Here is a 20,703-nt window from a genome sequence, read left to right on the forward strand (position 1 = left end):
TTAGTTTGAACTAATAATGGCTGTTGCTGTTAATATATTTTACATTAATTATCTCTAGATAAGTTGTAATGATTCTACATAATATATTTGTTATCCATGTTTTTAAAATTGAACACGCAATCGCGTGATTTTATTTCCGTGTCAACATTAAAAGGGAAGTGACGTGTTCAGCGTCACATCCGCTTCCGCTCTCTTTTCGTCGAGGCTCAGCTAGAGGCCGGGTGGGTACACTTTTTGTCCAGCACCTATTTGTTGATATATAGTGAACGTTGAGTGGTTGAATGCGATGAAGACACTATATTGTTCGTCGTATATCGACGGAAAAATGTCCTAAATAGTGTGGGCCCGGTTCAAAAGGCAGAAAATAAGAGAAACTCGTGACTGAACGCCACACCAACGATCCGCATGTGGCGAGGCCTCGCGCCAGGTCCACTCGGGATGCTAACGCTAGCTAAAACATCGGCAGCTGCTGATCCAAAGCAGTTGCCCACGATCATTTTAAAAGTTAATCAAAGTGAAGGCACACGCGTTTTGTTCGTAATGACTGCGAATAACCGGTCTGTGTGTCGCTGACGATTCTGACAGTTTGGTTGTCAACGAGCTAGCTGACGTTGTGTGACCACTCGGGAGCTAACGGCACTGTTTCCTCCATCCTCAGCCTGCAAACATGCAGATCTTCGTGAAGACGTTGACGGGGAAGACCATCACCCTTGAGGTTGAGCCCAGCGACACTATCGAAAATGTCAAGGCAAAGATCCAGGACAAGGAAGGTGAGCAGTCACATTTAACTTCGTCGATAGTTAAACTGGTGTAACTTTTACAGTTACTCTTTGAGCTTAGAAACAGTTTATCTTCAGGTTTACTATTTTTGCCAAGTGTGGCTAAACATTTTTTTCAAATTGAAGTATACATTTAAGGTAGTGCAATCGAGTAGATTTGGTTTCACGGTATAACGTTACTGTATTTCAGATCATGCTACTTACTTTCATGCAAGGAACTTCACCAATATTTTGTATTTAAAGTAATGCAAACATGTTTGATGGGTGTGAGTTGTGGTTAGTCTTTTCAACCACTTGGCATCTTTTCCTTCTGTGCTTGAATGTTTATGGTTAAATGTTGAATACAGCCTGGTTGATAAGTGTTGTGTTTGCAGGAATTCCCCCGGATCAGCAGCGTCTGATCTTCGCTGGCAAACAGCTTGAGGATGGACGCACACTGTCCGACTACAACATCCAGAAAGGTACGTTTATTTTTATCAAGGCCGGATGTGCTTAATGTGTCGGTAGTGAACCTTGAACCAGCAATAATAAGTTGGTTAAAACCTGAATCCACAGAACTAAGTTTTTTTTTTACAATGCACCTGGTTGTCAAATGGAGTTTGTGTATGTGACTGAACTTGAGATTGACATCATGTTTTTATTTGCCCACCAGAATCCACTCTGCATCTGGTTCTGCGTCTGCGTGGAGGCATCATTGAGCCTTCTCTCAGACAACTGGCCCAGAAATACAACTGCGACAAGATGATCTGCCGCAAGTAAGTCTGCAATTCAATTAATTCAATTGTGTACAATACTGCTGTGATTTACTAGGAAGCAGGTCAAAACAAGTATTTAATTGAATCAAAGTATTTACATGGATTTAAAAGTAAAATGGAAGTGTACTGTGATTTGTTAGTGGGGTGTTTTGATTAAATTGTGAAACTGAAATGGCAGAATGCAGCATCTGTGGGTCATTGAAGGCTCCAGTTGACAACATTTGAGTCAAATAACTGGCCTCCTCAAATTGAGTCATTCTTGTGGTATTTTTCTTGCCCAAAAAAAATCAGGTTTTTTCCATTTGGTTCTTGAGACAAATTCTTATAGTTGTCCCCTGACCTCTTGTTTTGCAGGTGCTATGCCCGCCTGCACCCGCGTGCTGTCAACTGCCGCAAGAAGAAGTGTGGACACACCAACAATCTTCGCCCCAAGAAGAAGCTGAAGTAGACATTTTGACTGAATTGGTTCCCTGCCATTTTGTGTTAAAATAAATGTAAGAAATATACTGCCTTGTCTTACTGGTATTATTCAGTGGTGGGAGGAAATTGTGAATTTAAATTAAATGTGCGGGTAATTTTAAACTGCTAGGAAAAAAATAACCAGAATAAATTAACTTGAGTTACTGTTTGTCAAAGAAAATTAAATAATGAGAAGAATTTGGGACTTTAGTGTTCAGAAGTCTGTTTACTGAGTTATCTGGGTAATTCAATAAACCTGCTTCTTGAGATGGTTGAACTGTTGGTCTCTTCAAAACACGGCTAGTTTAAGTTGTCTCCTTTCACATGCTGGTTGTTTCAGCCTAAATTGGCAACAAAATATTGCCTGTCCGATCTGCGTTGTTCCAACAATGCAGCCTAACTCGTTCAGATGGCCGGTAGTAGCCGACGCAAAATGAGACCGGTACGTCTGTGCCAACTCCTGCCCCTTTATTAGCTGATGGGGATTGAAAGCCACCTCTCTGGCAACTGAAATGTAATTTAAGGAAATGTATTAAGTCGTCTAGAATCCTGAATATGGCTACATAATCATCAGTTTTTTGCCCTTCCATCACACAAAGACTACAGCAGTGATATTGCATGATTGAGTTTTAATGTTAAACGTTTCTATACAAATATAAGGAACTTCTCACAATTTCAAATACCATACAAACATCTTCTCTCATATGCAGTTATTCTTGTGAAACGACAAACGCAGCCTTCAAGTGACTCACACCAGTTTTACACTCAATTTACCAATACTTCAATGACACTACCCACCACCACATGAGGTATTGAGTCTCGCTGACGGGTCAACTGTTTGACTATTACATGTTCAACTCAAAACCTAAATTTAAAAAAAAAAACGGCTCGAGATGAACTTCTGAAACATGCAGAAGTTGTTTGTTCCAGTTGTGTTTTTCGCATGACCGTGATGCATCTTTGGTACTGCATTCTCTTGTAGCTGTGGCTTGTAACATGTTTTTTAAAAGTGCCTTATTCCAGTGTATTTCACGAGGAATCCACCTTATCCTTTAAACTATTTAGGGACCTGTTAGCCATGTCTATATCCAGTTTCAATTCACAGCAATAAACCGAATATGTACATTGGCAACAAGTCCCTAAATACTCTTAAAGGTCTATAAATACACAAAACTGAAGATCAAATTCACAATCTATTAAAATCTACAACTGATCATATTGTGTATTGTAAACACTTAGATGTCATGTTGCAACCTTAAGTACAATAACTATACACTTAATTAAACCAGAGATGTCAGACACTAGAGGGGAATTGAACCAACAGTTAGATTGTTTTATGTACACAGGCACCACTCTGTTTACAATGTTGTGCATTCCTGATACACTGGAATAAGGTTGCTGTGACGCAAAGTGGTTGACACACACGTTGAGGAGCTCATGCTGAGGAGCCGATGGCCTCCACGTTGTCTTCATGCATGATCAAAGGCTGGCAGCAATATGTCATCTGGTGAAACCAAAAAAGATGAAAAAACACGTCTGTTCAAACGGATTGGAACAGTCTCCTTACCTACAAACTAATTATTTACGCTGGAAACGTTATTGCTAGTTCAGCGGTGCTTGCTTGTAGCAGCTGGTCTGAACTCCCAGTTAGTGTAACTTGTCAAAATGATGAAACATCAATCTTTATTTACTGAAGGTGCAATATAAACTCTTAATGTGATCAATAGCAAATCATGCAGTCACATTAACTGCCATTACTGCATTAAACTTGGACTGTAGAGTTGATATTTTAAGTTACTTAAGCTATAATTGTGGTTATAAATACACTATTGAAAACCCGTACAAATTAATAATTGCAGGTAAGCAGTTTCTGGTACATTATCTGGTAGTTTATCAAACAGGTTTTGACACAGGTCGTAACAAAATCAATTCCGACGTTTTAGATTCTGGCGGTTTCTGCATCATTGGCTAAAGATTGCACATTATTTGAACCTATATTACCGTCGTATGAAGAAATAAACTCATCCGGGTGCGAGAAGCAAAGACCAAGAGCTGCTGTGCATCAGAAGGTTACATAAAGCCGACGGGCAAGTCAATGAAGTACCTATTTACTAAACTACTGCAGTTGTGCTTTTAAACTCTAGCAGTCTCCCGCTGCACACTGCAAAATATTGTGCGCACACACACACACACAGACACACACACACAGCTTCACATTCCTCGGTAGGTACAGGGCTTCTGCAGAGCTCATGCAGTGCTCTCATAATGATTTGTGCTCTGCGGCTCCACTGAGCCTCTCTGGAGTTATTATTTACTGTTCTGGTAAATGATAGTGTTGCGCAACACAGAAAAAAAAGTACATGAAGTAGAACTGTTTGTGAACATTGACACGAGTAAACAAGTTCAAACTTGGCACAAAAATAACCAAGTGCAATCACAGGTTCAACTCCACATGGAGGGGGGGGGGGGGGGGGGGGGCAGCGTCTCCGTCCACGGACCACAGAGACACATCGGGATCTTTGCTTTAAGTGCTGTTCTACCTGTCAAAGTGGCCCCGGGGGGACAAACACACCACCTGCAGCTGCAACTTAGCAGGAATACGGCTGGTGTAGACCTCTCTGACTCCCCCATCCTGACCGAGTAACCCATCGATAAACATGAATAATAGAATAAAGTGGTGAGAAAAGAGCAGTCCTCATAGAACATGAACTAAATCAAAGTGGTTGTACGTTGAAGATCCTCAGAGGAGAGAACGAGAGCAGGTTGCTGCGTCTCTGAGTCTGATGATGTTCTGGTTTAAGACGAGTCCGGGCTCCTGAGGGTGAACTGGAGCCACTTTATTCAGGGTCTTTGCCTCGGTGTGTCCTCGTACTGAGCAGACGTCTCTACTGGGTGCATCTCCACAGTGTCAAAGGAAGGGTGTCACTTAAACATTAACTCAAGCTTGTTATTGTGTAAAAGCAGACATTTTACTCATTTAGCTTGTCGTCATTGTTCCCAGTTGCCTTTCTCGCAGTTCTGAGATCTACCAATGATAATTATGAGAAAATGCATATCCCAAAAAGCGTATTCATGTGGGCCTCGGGCGGTGAAGAAAACTGTCGCTTTTGGGTTTTTTCTGTCTAGAATTATGATCAAATATTTGTTAAATATAGGAATCCATCAAATTAAGTGTCCATAAAGCTTTATTTTACAACCATCTCGCGTCCTGAGGAGCATCCTGCTGTCACGGGATCGCAGTGTAACCGTCTGTGCTCCTCCACGGTTGAATAACGGTTGAAAACTTTATTATGGGAGGCTGATATTAAACACCGCCGGGCCATTTTCTTTTGATTCTTTTCTAGTTTTACTGCCACTCCTGCCTCTTAATGCGGTTAGAGAAAATGATAATACAAGGGGGGTGCCCGCTTTGTATACATATATTTAAAAAAAAATAGAAGATAGTTGACACAAAATAGAAAAACCTTTGATTGTGGAAAATGACAAATTTTGCACAATAGCTAATTTTAAATATAAAAAAAGGTAATTTGAGTTATTTTCTCCCAATAAATTATAACTTCAGACCTTTTGAGACATCACTGAAAAGACTAGTTAGCGTTTTACATTGTCAGCCACCTGGTAACATTTTGACTAAACGCGCCGCATCGCTATGGCTTCAAGAAGAGGAAGGGGGACGTTGTTCTTCCAGAGCAGATTCATCAAAAGCTTTCAGAGTGTTCAGCGATGGCAGATGGTAAACAAAGTAAAAAACCTGTTAGAAATATCATATATCATCCTCTTCACGGGCTGAAGGACATGCAGCTGCTGGGAATTAGGATATGGAAAAACAAGTCGCAGCCATTTAAAATCACACGACCAACGGTTTATGATAAGCATACCAAGGTTGCAGCGTTAATGTGACTTTTATTTTGCACACAACACCTCAAAGAGGTTTGTGATACCTGCCGTACGTTTTCTTACACATTGCTTTGATTGTTGCTCTGCTGTGATAAGCCAGAAAAGCTCAAATCGAGGCCACATGGGTGGAACCGGTGCCGACTGTGGAGATGCGAGCCCGACTGCTGCTGCTCGGGCTATTTGTCGATGAGTTTGGCCAGGCTCTGTCTCAAGTCGTTCAGGTCGCAGATTTTGACGTCAAGGACGTCGATGACGCGTCGAACCTCGACCCCGGCTCGGCTCTGCTCCTCCCGGCTCGACGCCAGCGTCTTCTCGGCACTCTGGACTCGCTCCTCCAAGTCGCCGTTTTGTCTCTCCAGATCCTGCAGACACATGAACTGTAAATAAAGTTTTCTTGTCTGGATGTCTTTCTCAATATTTGTTGCATGGGCTGGTGTCCAAATTGAGTGCTTCCTTTCTACTTTCATGGCATTAGCATAAGCAACCTTTGCTAAATTTGTAAATGTGTTTGTGGAATACACCTTGAGTAGTAATGTGAATCACTCTGGTGAAGAAAGTAAGTCATAAGAACCCTGTTTCCTATATCTGCCTATTAATATGCCCTAATTATTAAGTCACATTTGCTTTGCTTTTAAATAAAGTTATATGAGAATGTTATAACAGGCTAATTTGCTTTACAATGGTTTGTACCACAAGTTTAAATGTGCAATTGCTTTATGAGGTCATAATGCCAAATGCACCCATGAACAGATTCTGGAATGAACACAAGGACAGTAGAGGTCAAACATAAATACATAATTTAAAACTGACACCACTTCTAAAAATGATAAAGGGCCTAATTAAGGCGATGCAATATGCATTAGGTACGAGCTCCTGCATTAGCATGGAGGCCCAATACTGTGTTTTCTCCTTGAAGTTCTCAGTTCTCTTGAACTGTGCCGTCTGTGGTGGAGATACAGCATCAGCGCTTTGATCGTCCATTTGTCAGCTGTTTCGATTGGAGAACCGTCTGTGAGCCGGTCAGCACTCTGCACTACTTCAGTGTTTCTTACTTTAAAGGAGCTTCAAGACAACAGATATCAAACAGGCCGAGGACACAACATGGTGGGAAAATGTCAAAAAAAAGAAATGTAACATGGTGAAGACAAAATAAACCGTGAATATTTCTGCTATGAATATCTGCAGAGTCGAAATCAGATTGTACGAGAATGGAACAACAAAACAAATCCATCCAAAAGCATAAATGGCAAAACACAAAATATGTCTCTGCTCAACGTGAAGACGCTTTTATCTCCATTCCTGTCAATGAAGTGGTTTTCCTGTCCTCACATCATACAAGCTCTACTGGGTTAAGTAACAACAACAATAACACAGCAACGCCACCAATCATGCATCAATCAAAAGCTCTGCTGAAAGTCTGTCTTCCAAGTGTTAAAACTTCTTAAGACCTCGACATGCAGCAGTTACGTTTCTCTTCTCAAAGGCGATACAAAGAAAAACGTATCACTCAAGTTTTGACAGCTCATTTTCTAATAAAGCATTTGCCAATTCCCTGTAACAAGTACAGCAACGTTGACTGCAACGTGGTGTTTTACGGCAGGCAACGACGCAGTTGTCATCTTACCTGAAGTCTCTGCATGGCCTCCTCTCTCTCCTTCTCCAGCTCGCCCACATCGGTTTTCTTGCTCTGTAGATTGCGAATTTCCTAAAAAAATATATATTAAAAAACGGTAATTACGAACTGTCACAACACCACATTAACACCACGTTAACACCACATTCACACCACGTTCACACCACGTTCACACCACATCTACCGTCCCTGTCCATCACGGGATATTTCTCTTATGTTGTGCACCAAAATACTTCATGTGGTTCTTTAAAAAAAAAGTGTTTACAAAACATCCAGCCTATCTGTATGACACAGCTGGTGAATCCAGTGCAAAGAGGCATTCATCAGGGTGCTGATAAGCGGTGTGACACCTTGATGTTTTCCAGGGAGCAGAAGGGTGATTCAGCCACTCGGGGGAAGCGACTGTGACCTCGCACGAACGCCGTCGCCAGAACTTGAACTTGTTTGTGTGATGTCACAGACTTGACTATGTTAACGGCGCCGGGAGGCAGCAGCGACTTTGATATGCGTTTCATTTATTTGGCTGAACGCGCCCGACACGCATTTGATGGACATTGACTTGGCTCAAACGGAGAGGAAATATTCACACTGTGATACTTTGGCATCACAACAAAATCATATTAAAAGCCAAGCTTTGAACCAGTTATGAGAGAGAGTCAGAATTTCTGATTTCACTTAACATGGAGTTGGCAGCTCTGGACTCTTTTTTACATCTCGTCTTAATCCTGTGACGCTGAGGTATTTTATAAAAGCTCTCTTTGTCTGAACAAACGAATGAATCCGCAAAAACAATTACAGTGCTGTGAAGATAAATGAAGGATTGAATAAAAATAGACACCTAAAGGGCATAAGCAATATCCCCAAAGCGCGTTCTCTTCTAGTAATTGCCTTCTTGGTTGAGATGAAAACAAAAGTACTGAACCAGAAAGATCTCTTTCAAAGCCTTAAAGGCCGGTGTGTGTGTGTGTGTGTGTGTGTGTGTGTGTGAGGCGTTCAGGGGATCACACACTGAGGTTCCCTTTATGGTGGTAAATGGATTTGGACTGTAATGGATGGACTGAAGTGGTGTCTTGCCTGATCTTTGGCGCTCAGCAGGGCTTCCAGCTCCTCCATCGATCGACTCAGCTCCTCTCCAACCGTCTGACCGGCAGCAGGCGGCCCCAGCTGGGCCTCCAGCTCCGCCACCTGGAACCCACCACTAACATATTAGACTTATGAACAAAACTGAGACAAGACCATGAGAGTTTACAGTCACGCTCGCCGCTCTGCGAGGCTGCAGTTCAACCCATCAAATGGACGCGGTTAGAGCTGGAATATATTTAATAACGTTAAAACTCTGAGTTTGTGGGGTTAGGAAGGGAACGTGTTGAAACATGTTGATTTTTAAATAATACATAAATAGATAGAAATGTTTTTAAAAAAAAGTATTCTTTGTAAACATGGTTTTCATCTGAAGCAGTAGACTAGACATTATTTGTATTCTATTGTGTAAATGTATATATTTTATATACATATATATTTTGTCTATATTTTTCATCCCTGTTACATTTTATTTTGTGTGTTTAGTTTGTTTGATTCGGTGTCTGTAAAAGTGTTAGGCGCTACTCTGACAACAAATTTCCCATTGGGGATTAATAAAGCATCCATCCATCCATCCATCCATCCATCATCTATCCATCATCCATCCATCATCCATACAGTCCTCTTTATTATAGAAGTTACCCCATGAAAAGTGTTCATTAAGCTAATGTGTGGTGTCATTTTATAAATCCCGAGAACACCACATGACCCTTTGACCTCCAGCGGAAAACATAGAAATCAGCCATAACATTATTATTTTATTTTTTTTACATAAGGCGGCAGTGTACAAATACATTATTATAGTCATATGCAAATAGTTTGACGATTACTACTGATGGAAACGAGGAAAACCAACAGAGGGGTCACCGCCTGCCCGCCTACACACATATCATCGACACGCACACAATGATTCATGCCTCCTCTCATCTATCAAGAATCTCCACACACACACACACACACACACACACACACACACACACTCTCGCACTCACACTTACAAACACACACTTCAGTGGGAAAAGGGATTTACTGCCAGTGGTCACAGGGCTGAACTCTCTTGCCTTGGAGACTTTTTAAAAAGTTTTATCGTTAACCTTGTAAAAAAAAACAACATATCCAGTAAAATATTACCGGAGAAGCCAAACGGTTCAGAACATTTAAGCATTTAAAGTTGTGCGTCTCACCGTTTGTCTACTAGCTTAGGAGCATCTCCAGGAGGATCCAACTAACTGAGTTGGAAGAAACATAATTTGTTGATAAGCTTTTACCCAAATTCATTTACCCCAAAAATCATCAAAACTTGCGCAACTGAAAAGCAAATTAATGACTTCAAAATAAAATCAAATCAGAATCAGCTTTAATGGCCATGAACATTTCACATCCATGGAATTTGACGCCGGTTTCTGCGCTTTGTACTAAAGATAAATATAAAAAAGACATTAAAGAAAACAGAAACAACTACATATGTAAGTCCAGAAAAACGTCTTGAAGTATCCGACAGTCAAATGCAGTAACTATCAGCCTCCATGTGTTGCTGAATCTCTTCTGAAGGGAGCAGAGGTCAGACTCAACCCACAACATAAACCTTCTGCTGCGCGTGGACACAAACACGGCTGAAGTGTGACGAGGGAGGAAAAGCTAGCCAACTTCGCTTCTTCTGCACACACGAGGATGTGCTTTCTTTCTGTAAACTGGGGCAGAAAGGGGGAAAGAGATTGGGCAGCACAGGGTGTCCTGTAACCCCCTCCAGCCTGAGAAAAAACATCCTGGTCCGCCTCATCACACTGTTGCCAAACCTTGGGGGGGCTGCTCTACATCCTGCCACCTGGTTGACTTTGCTGCAGAGTGTGTGTGTGTTTTTAGGGCAGGAGGGGGTAACCTTCACCTGGACTCGAGGAGATAGATGAAACCACAACACGGGCTAAAAATAGAAAGGGCCGGTTTTCTGTCACTGCTGGTTCTAGTTTCCTCGCAGACCGGTTTGCGGCGGCACTTCGTTCTGTCGTGTCGAAGGAGGCTTGTTAAGCTTGACCAAGGGCATGATTTTCTCTCTCTAAATTAAAGATGAAATGCCTGCGTTCTGGCCCTGCGATTATCCCGGGAGCCTGTCAACAGAAATATCCCAAGAAGTGAGGGATGAAAAATGCATCTGCGGTTTGGAAGAGACCAAGTGTGTATGGGGATTTTAGTGTGATAGTTCTAGATGTCTGAATAAAAACATCTGCATAATATCTATCCAGTTTCTATCCGACTAGTCACATTTAGTATTTAAACTTGAATTTAAACACATTAGGGTTTGATGGATGGTCAAAATGTTAACCCTGATAATCCTAAATAATAAACGGTAATACAAATTACTGCATGCTTATTGTTTAATGTTAAATGTTTCGCACCTCCCACCAGGACAAATTCCTCGTATGTGTAAACATATTTGGCAATAAATGGTTCAGAATCTGATATTATAAACCTTTAATGTAAAGGAAACTGGTAATTATCATTTGCGTTATGCATTAATAAGGGAATCATAAACTCGACATTTAACGTTGGGGATGCAGGTGAAGCAGAGCCTCGAGTTTAAATGGCTGTTCTGCTTCTTCTACACTTTTAATAATAAAAGGTGATAGGGAGGACTTTTACAAGAAAGTCACAGAGCTTTTTGTGAGGAGAGAGGCGGGGCCTTTGATCGCTCAGTGAAATCATGTTTATTACTAAATCTTTGGGCGTTTACGAGGTACTTGGATGGAGACGGATGAGAGGAGATGCTCGATGTCTGAGAGACCGCGACCAACACAAGATTATCTGTAAACCTGCAGGTGTTGTGAATGAAGTCTGCGTGGAGTAAGAAACCTTCATTTAGTGTGAGTCGTGGCATCACTGAGCGCCATCTGAAACTGAGTAGTTGTGGTATCTCAAGTCAGATACAAACCACAAGGTTTCTTGCTGTTTGCGCATTTGGGACATTTTTTACCTGCAAGTGACACATTTTTTTAACCACGGCACTGACCACTGAGTTGGATGCTGAGGCTTCGTACGTCACCTGCTCTCTGAGGCGATCCGTCTCCTCCTGGTACTCAGACAGCTGCTTCTTCCACTGCTCCACGCTGCCGTTGGCTTCCTGCAGCGCTTCCACCAGCTTGGAGTTACTGTCCTGCAGGGTGAAGAGCTCGGCCTCCATGTTGATCTCACACACGGACCTGAGGGGAAGTCACAGAAATACACAGACTAAACTTCCATGTCTGCATTATTCATTCCCGTGTGGAGCTCCTTTTCAGAAAACACCCCTTTAGCGTGTCACAGTCGTTTGGATTGTTTTTTTAAAAATAGAAAATCTTGATGAGTGCAGCTTTAAAGACATGAAGCTGGTTGACTGTCAGAGCGACGCCCTGCTGGTGAGGAGAACGCAGAAGATAATGAGGTTATGAAGTGAAACATTTATGTCACCCTGCACCAGCTGTTTGGAGGAATTTGATGCAACATTTATTGTGTTTTTAAGGAACCATTAGGCCGTGTTTTTTAATGTTTTAGAGACGTCTGAGAAAACTCACTCTCTGTATTAAAAACCACGTCTCGTTTAGCACCCAATGACTCGTATCTTTACATCAGACTTTTGTATTATCTTTCCCTCCAATCCAAATTAATTTTATGATTACTACACAAATATTCGATCGCTCTTTTGTCGTTTGTGTCTTTGCCTGCACAAGGCCACAGAAGGAAATAAACCAACACAAGTGATGTGAGCTCCATCCTCCACATGTTGGACAGACGGATCGGGTCCCGCGAGCCGGGAAAGGTCAGGATTCAGTATTTAATAAACCGGAGAGATTTCACACCATGACAACTAAACTCACAGCTTGGCATCCGTAAAACTACTCTCCATAGCAACAAGAGAAGAAGAAAAAAGCCTGCGTAGGATTACGACAATCCTCAATAAAACCCACAGGATGAGAGGCTGCAGAGCAGCTGGGCAGGAATGGTTTCATGCTTCCTCTCAGGTGGAGTGATCAATAATGAACACCGCGGTGACGATGACAACAAACACACAAACTCTGTGCTCGTTACACCCGGCTGGTGTTAAGACACGGACACACAATCACACACCGACACCAGTGCACAACCACTCACTGCTGATCTTCTAGTTTAGCAACGATGGGATTTTACTTAAGAGCTTAAAGCGGTGGTTCTCAAACTGTGGGGCGCGACCCTCTAGTGGGGCGCGGAGGTATTACAGGTGGGGTGCGGGGGAGGAGATGCAGATTCTTAAAATTAAAAAAAAAATTGTTAATCCCACAGTGGGGGGAATTATTCTCTGCATTTTACCCATCATCCTTAGTGATGAAGGAGCTTTGTGCTGCTGTGAAGCTCTGGGGCTTCAGTGCCTTGCTCAAGGACACATCAACATGAAACTATGGGGAGAAAACAGGGATCCAACCGGCTTCCTTGCTCATCTTTTTGCCAAATACGAGTTATTTATTGCACATATATAACTTTATTTCCATTGTTTTAACAAAGTGATTGCACATGTTATTAGTTTTTGTCAGATGGAGTAATCTGGTTCACTTGAAAGGGATTAACATTTTCTTTAATCTGTTGATTAAAAAAGCACGGATGGAGGAGTCTCAACACCATTTTGTTCCCGTGTTGTTGGGGCCCGAACATTTTGCTTCCTCCAAAGTGGTGACAGAAAAAGTTTGAGAACCACTGAGATTAAATTGAGCTTTCCTGACACATCGGTCAGGAGAATGGAGCACAATCTGCAAAAGCTCTCTTCAGCCACTTGGGGGCAGCAGAAACGACTCGTCAGCATCACATTGACATAGCAGCACCTTGTAAAATAACACGGCGGCATCACCCGATGAAAGAAAGTCCGATATTCAGCTCTGTTTCTGGTCTCAGCCGACGCCCGAGGGAAATATCTGTCTCCTTATCGCCGCCACGTGTTCCTCGATGTTCCAGCTCGGCAGCAGCTGTCATCCGGTAACCAGCAGGTTGAGTTTTTCGCTGGAGTCACGCGATGAGATCGAACCAAAGATTGTGGCCGGACGGCTTTAAAAATGTATTTCCAGTTTACAAAATACTTTTCATTTTCTGCTTTCAGTTATGGTGCGAGTCACTTTTTCTTTCATTTTTTTTTTTTTTTTCAAATAGCAGCTCTCCTTCCAGAAAGAAAGCCCTCAGGTGTAGTTTGGGTACAAACTCGTCTCTGCGGGTGGATAATAGTTTGTTTTGATGTAGAAGAAAAGTGCCGACTCTCCAAAAGTTGTTCCCTTTGCTTATGAAAAGGATATCTCAGAAACCAGTCAACAGCTTTTAGTAAATATTGGTGAACATTTGAGCCACGGGACAGAACACAAAGCTGCTGTTCTCATGAACGACAAAACTCACTTGTGAAAAAAAAATGATGGCGATAAACATTTTATAAACATTTAAATATGCACTCTGCCGTTTAATGGCTTGTAATTACTGAGAAAACAGGCTTTTAGGAGTTGGAGTACATTGAATTTACTGCACAGAGCTCAGCAAAGTGCTCTGGTCTGCTCGCTGGGTCACAACCTCAAGCATTAAACTTTATTAACCACAACAGACACCATTTACATTCCAGTTCTCCACTCACTCACATCTAATGCCTGTTTTGTCTTGTTACGTCTCTGTGTTTTGTTTAATATTCTCATGCTGTATGCGTTTCTGAAAGTCTAAATATTATTTCATGAACATCAGAAGCTCCAGCTAAATGATGCCCCTTTTTCCACTTTTTCTCCAGTTTTTTTTCCACCACATTCTTCACTAAAAGCAAATTTGACATTGAGCTAAAAGAAGAAAGTTATGCAAAGCAGCTGTAAACTGTTACAGGGGCGGCTGTGACTGTTTCTGTGACGCGAGTCCTGCAGATCACACTTTAGATAGCGCGTTACGTTCAGCGCTGTAGACGCCGTTCGGCCTCAGAGCGTGACGAGATAGTACAACCTGTTTGCTCCCTTTGCACAGGGAGAAGAAAGATACATGACGTTAAACAGAAACATTTGTCTTACGGGTAAATATCCATGTTCAGGATGTCGAATAAAAGATAATTACCCTTCAGACAACATCTTCTTGACCCTCTCCTTCTCCGCCGTCAGCTCCACCTCGGCGCTCTTGCTGCGGATCAGCTTTTCTTCGCCCGGCCCGTTGACGGAGAGCAGCGGCGGGGAATGGCGCTCCTCGGATAACTCCTGGACCGACAGGGACGGACAAAACCATCAGGAAAACGAGCTCTGCTGTCAAGCTGAAACGTCAGATCAGCAGCGAGCGCCGCTCATAAAACATTAGTTTCCTTCTGTGCTCGAAACACATTTTGTGTAAGTGTTAAAAATTGAAGAAAAGATGATGTTTGGGATTAAATCCTCGTCGACTACTCTGCAGTTTTCCTGTTGGGAGACCAGAGAAAGTGACAACAGCCATCAGGAAGGTGCAACTAGTATGTATGACATTATTTTATTCAGTGGACGCTCCGAATGTGCTAAAATAACCCATAAACAAAGAGTATTGCTTGTGGATGAAACGGGCTTGAGCTCAACTCATGTGATTTTGTCTCAGAGGCTCAGGTTGGAGCGGTCGACCGGCCGATTACCGCCTCGACACTCGGACCCGTCATCAGAACAAGAGGAACAAGACTCGACGTGACAGGACGGAGCTCCGCCCGTCAGAGCCTGACGCGTCCCATCTGGGTGCTTGTGAACCGGTCCATGCAGGGCGAGCACCAGCTGCCTCGTCCTCACGCGGCTTTAAGGATCTGACAGGACTCCGATCCAACAGGACATAACTCAACGACTTCAGTGACCTTCAGCTCAACACTGAATGGATCTGCAGCTGTGAAACAACAAGACGGTGCAACTCCTTCCTCGCTTGCAGCAACTAGTTGTTACATTTGGATATCAAGTTATTTGGGAACATGTTTGATCCCCGGGAGATTTATGAATTAAGTAAAATGCAATATGTCCGACAGCAGAATTTGCTTTTCTTGCTTTTCTTCATTAAGAGAAGAACAATAACAAGTGGAACATGAAAGTTAAACACAGTGACCGGCGAGACAAAAAGAGTCATTGAGGTTCCTCTGCTGTCACAAAGAGACTTTACAGGTTACATGAACAGCAGCGTGCGGGTGGAGTGACTCCAGCCTGGCAACGCCACGTCGAACCAATCTGCTTTTGATATTTTCCTCCTCTGATGCCCAGAAATGGGATCAAGCTCCCTTTCACAGTTTTGTGAACCATTTTCCTCAGTTTGAAGGCCGCGGGCTGGAAGACCAAACGCAAACACGGAAAGAAAGTATCCTTTTCTTTCTTTTTTTCAGATGAATTAATTGTGCACGTTGCTTTCCCCAGCGTTGTTCTTCTTTATGTGCGGTAACCTAAACCTGAACTTGTCGAAGATCAAGAAGTGTTACACCCCTGCACTTATTATAGAAAAAAAGATTGTATTATTAATTTGAACAAGCCCGAGTGTATTCCTCTGAGGGCGATCGTATATCATCTATAGCTGAGCAGCTCTCCGTCTGACCCCGTTGATGAATATGGAATTAAAAAACACAGCCGAGCAAAGTGTCCAGAAGAAGGAACCCAAGAAAAAAAAAATCAAAGTCAAGGCAACGCCGGTCCGGCCCCAAAGCCGACGGATCGGCTGTGCGTATCTCTGAATAATTCATTCTGCGGATCATGTTTAAGTCATAAATAGGATTACAAATTTACAGCACTTTTTCCGTATGTTGTTCGCTAACAGGCTGAGTGGAAACAAGGCAGACACACACGAGCACGAGCCCGACGACTAATTAGGCAGAGTTCAAAGGAAATCCCACTTTTTAAAGGACAGTTCTGTGCAGTCGGTTCTCCAGGGGTTGTTCCAGGATATCATTGAAGTCTGAATCTTCTCATTTTGGGATGAAGTAAATTCAGATGAATTCATCTGCTTGTTGCCATATTCTGTCCATTTTCAACAGACCGTACGGACTGAATTACACGTTGTCGTCGTTGACAAAGCTTTCACTCTTTAGTAGCCAACACCAGCTGTGCTTTGAAGCTAAATGTGCTCTGAAGTCAACTTTGATCAGACTCCAGATGAATTATTGAGCGTGATAGTCGACGCAGACGCACGCCTACGAACACCGCGGCCCCTCAGACAAAAGAAGATGGTCGTCTCTTCGTCGCTTTTTCATCGCGGGATGGAGTGAGTTTGTTTGTACGCACCTGGGAGAGCTGCAGATGTCCCATGATGCATCCACGAAAGGTAGCGGGAAGGATCACATGAGGAGAAACAGAAGGAAAAAGAATATTATAGATAAATAAAACCATGACATTATTGAACATACATACAGTGACTTTGCTTTGTTCTGAAAAGGTATTGGTTCATTTTTATTTCTGGTTTGTTTGGAGAAAAGAAGAAGAAGAAGAAGAAGAAGAAGAAGAAGAAGAACAAGAAGAAGAAGAAGAAGAAGAAGAAGAAGAAGAAGAAGAAGAAGAAGAAGAAGAGGACCCTCTAACTTCATTAAAATAAGAAGTGTTCACGGTGCCGCTCGTGTTGTCTGGGAAAGTGAGCTCAGCATCATCGATAGAGACAGAAAAAAAAGATGGCGATCACATTATCTTTTCTTTTTCTGTTCTTTATTTAATAATCAAGGAAGTGGAACACAATTAAACATCTGATAAAAAACATTCACATGGACACTATCTGCAAAAGAAATGTGTGTTGAAATACAACACTCACGCAAACACACACACACATACATACATCCACTTTTTGAAGTTTCGAGAGGCTTTGAAATCGATGGAAAAGCCAGATGATTTAATATTCAAGGGCTTTCCTAAAAGCTGATGTCTCTGCACCACTGTTCATCTTAAGTACATCTACGCTGTTTACTTATTTATTTGAGCATCAGTGCGTTTGCTCCTGAAGCTTTATAAAGCCTCCATTTCCAGTTTCACTGAGACACATACCTAATTTATTTATTCATGTGTCCATGCATCAGAGGTACATGCATGCATTTCCCTTGAAGCACCTGCCCTGCACAACACACACACACACACACACACACACAGTTGCACCTTTTTAGCTGGTTTTAATACAGAGTCTGTTTAAAATATTGATAACTGGCATTCCTGCTGGCCTCTCTGCATGGATACCATGTACGGACGGAGATAACGGAGCAAAAAAAAGCTCCAATCAGCAGGCACAAACAAATGACAGCTGTTACCTGTCAGATGAGGGAAGCAGCTTCTGTGTGCTGCTGTGTTTGTACTGCTGTTCAGAGGCTTTACGGGCACAGACGCCATCTCTTCTGCACTCTCTTTGACATTTCATTTATTTTACTCCGTGTTTCCAACCTTAGTTTTGTCTTACAAGCGCCGCGAGATGAGCTCATTAATACCACGCGTCATGTTCCAATTGTGTTCATTTGAAGGGACACGGACCGTGGAATTATTTACGTCCGGGCTTTGCTTCTAGGTTTTCTTCACAGGGTGCAGCCTTTAAGGGGCGGATGCATTGGCATAATAGAAGATTTGGAGCATTTCTATCCTCTCAACACGGCAAAGCGGTTTGCAGCTAACAGCGCTAACAGTGCAAACAACGACAAAAGTGTAAACATATGACTATCTATCCTCTTTACTGTCTCATTCAAGCTGTTTTATACTGAACAAGACAACACGAACAGAGCAATGGCCACTAAATGGAGAATCTACTAAGCAATAAATATATTCCTTTAATGTTATTTCATGGCATGAACCAGTTTTGCATCTTTCTTTCAGTGCTACAGTGCACGTTATATATTCTTCTCCTTCTTTATCTCGCTGAGCTTCACCATCTCAGCTTGGAGCTCTGCAAACAAGCCTGAAAGCTGAAGCTTTACGCCTGCAGATCCCCTGCTGCTGTCCACGTATCAGAGGCAGAAAATGTGCTCCGTGAAGCTGGAGGCTGCACAGATACACCTCTGCGATACCGTCGATGGTTACTGAGCAGCTTCATGTGCTGCGAGACCGAAGACACAGCCGAGGAAGAGACAAAACTCTGCAGCTCGCTGAAAGCAAATAAACCTTTTTTTTTAAGTCCATCAGTGTATTATGATGTAAGCTTTGCACATTCAGCTGTGTATTATCACATTTTTCTCCTCTTCTTGCTGACGTTTTGACTAACATTTAGACACTTTTTGTTCCATTCACTCACACTTAACTTTGTTTTATTATGATTGTTCTTGCATATTCTGATTCTTTAGGTAATAATCTTTCCATAAAGGTGTCTTATTGACGCTCCAGGAGGCATTTTTGGGGAATCTGGCTCATATTATGCTGGATGTTCATAGTTACCATCAAAATATCTTTAAAAAGGGATTATTATTTTTTTACAGATATACATTTTTTTCCCAAGACTTTGCTGAACAAATACATACAATAAACACAAGTATTGGAATTAATTTGGGGTTCCTATGACGACTCAAACACAGGGAAAAGGAGGTCTGGAGACAAAATTGGTACCACAGCTTTCAACGAGTTAATGGAGCTTTAATCTGACATTAGAGCCACACTGGAGCTGAAGTCAACACTTGGCTGTGGTTTGTGCGCACAATAACCTCAAGTACTTACACTCCATAACAACTTTGACTGGCTATTACTTCCATAATACACATGTTCAGCGAGAACTGATCAATGTCAAATACACTGAGGGATTCATCTGATCTTAAAGGTTAATATTAAACAAAATATGACACATTAAAAGCAAATTTGCAGGCTTTTGAATCAGGTCGGAGCTGATGTTGCGGTCGACAGCGTTCTCTCTCTCTCTCACTAATAAACACAAAGGTCAGCCATGTTTGTACACTTAAATCACTGCCTCCAAAAGGCAAAAGAATAACTCGGGTTGTCAAAAGAAAACAATAACTCTTCTTGTAATCTAGGATCTGCTGTCGCTACGAGCCGGTTTGTTTTGTGAGCGAGAGAAGAATTGAAGGATGAAGAGTTTCCACTGCGGGTGAACTTTCTCTTCTCCAACTGAACCTCAGAGTTATCAAATGCACCAAGAAATCATGGACGCTGGCGGGAAAAAACTGGCCGTGGTCCTTTCAGCAGCAGCCAAATTCCCTTCAATTATAGATGATTAGGCTTTCCTCTATTCCTCCATCTCTATTTTCATAATCCCTCATTCTTCTTTCCTTCATTTCTGCCCCTCTAAACACCGTCACTCTCTTTCTGCCACTCGTCTCCATCGCTCATGCGTGAAATCTTTTGATGGAGTTAACCAACGGGAGAAGAATTGAGCAGCCAGATGAAGTTACAGTCGATCCCTCGTGATTCATTTAAAATAGAAACAAAGCCACTAAATTCATTGGCATATTCCTGCTCTGTTCTGTTGTACCGGCCGGAGAGGCACAGACGCCATCGTCGCCCTTTTCGGGATCCTGAACCTGTTGTTCGTGCTTAGCACATTTAAAAATGTATTTCCTGTAAAGAACAACAAACTGTTCAGACTTTGCTCGTAGAATAAAACCAGTGGTTATTCAATCCTCTTCTTCTTCCACCAGACCAATACAATGGAGGGTAAATGAACCATATTCATGGTGGTCAAAGCATCTAAATATTCAATACAAGAAACTCTACAGTAATGTCATTTTTCTGAAACAATATCTGGAATACTCCACAACCCGAGTGTGGACAGTTTCCAACATTTTATTTTCCCATTGTTCCCATTTCAAAACAGTTTGCAGTGAAATGTTTTCAGATCAGCAAATAGAAAGCTTTTCATTGAGGTGGCCAAATGCATGTATTAATATGTTAATGCTCTCTTATTATTCCCTTACTTTTGTCTGATTAGGCCTTTTGTCAGATCGGTCACAGTGATTCAGAAGGATTCAGGTTTATTTTCAGAGAATGCTGTGATGAGCCAAACTAAGAAAACCTTTAAGGAAAGTCGAGCAGAGCTTTTACCTCTGGAGCTGCGATGTTCAGCGCCGGGTTGGCCAGTTCAAACCTCTCCTGAGATTTCTCTCTGGCCAGACGGGCCGCCTCCTTCACTTCCTTGAACTGCTCTGCAAACTACAGGAGGACACGAGTTACACAAGACGGCCTCCATGGTCCTTCTGCCA

At 42.2% G+C, this 20,703-nt stretch overlaps 2 protein-coding genes across 2 annotated transcripts in view; one reads left to right on the forward strand and one right to left on the reverse strand.

Annotated features, from left to right (window-relative positions):
- The first annotated feature begins 71 nt into the window (after window positions 1-71).
- LOC137793639 (ubiquitin-ribosomal protein eL40 fusion protein) lies at window positions 72-2,040 on the forward strand. Its single transcript, XM_068589911.1, has 5 exons — window positions 72-221; window positions 659-770; window positions 1,154-1,240; window positions 1,432-1,534; window positions 1,889-2,040. The coding sequence occupies exons 2-5, from the start codon at window positions 668-670 to the stop codon at window positions 1,980-1,982; spliced, it is 387 nt and encodes a 128-aa protein (XP_068446012.1). The 5' UTR covers window positions 72-221; window positions 659-667; the 3' UTR covers window positions 1,983-2,040.
- Window positions 2,041-5,072: 3,032 nt separating this feature from the next.
- The window catches only part of LOC137793698 (homer protein homolog 3-like), a 30,270-nt gene continuing 14,639 nt past the window's right edge, over window positions 5,073-20,703 (reverse strand). Inside the window, exons 5-11 of the mRNA XM_068590002.1 lie at window positions 20,546-20,653; window positions 16,820-16,828; window positions 14,673-14,809; window positions 11,641-11,797; window positions 8,598-8,708; window positions 7,515-7,595; window positions 5,073-6,252 (exon numbers count right to left, since the gene is read on the reverse strand). Coding sequence (XP_068446103.1) covers window positions 6,067-6,252; window positions 7,515-7,595; window positions 8,598-8,708; window positions 11,641-11,797; window positions 14,673-14,809; window positions 16,820-16,828; window positions 20,546-20,653 — 789 coding nt within the window. The 3' untranslated portion in view covers window positions 5,073-6,066. The remainder of the gene's footprint in view (window positions 6,253-7,514; window positions 7,596-8,597; window positions 8,709-11,640; window positions 11,798-14,672; window positions 14,810-16,819; window positions 16,829-20,545; window positions 20,654-20,703) is intronic.

The sequence above is a fragment of the Clinocottus analis genome, unplaced genomic scaffold, assembly GCF_023055335.1.
Source record: "Clinocottus analis isolate CAN_PGR_092001 unplaced genomic scaffold, fCliAna1.0.p SCAF_23, whole genome shotgun sequence".
Lineage (NCBI taxonomy): Eukaryota > Metazoa > Chordata > Actinopteri > Perciformes > Cottidae > Clinocottus > Clinocottus analis.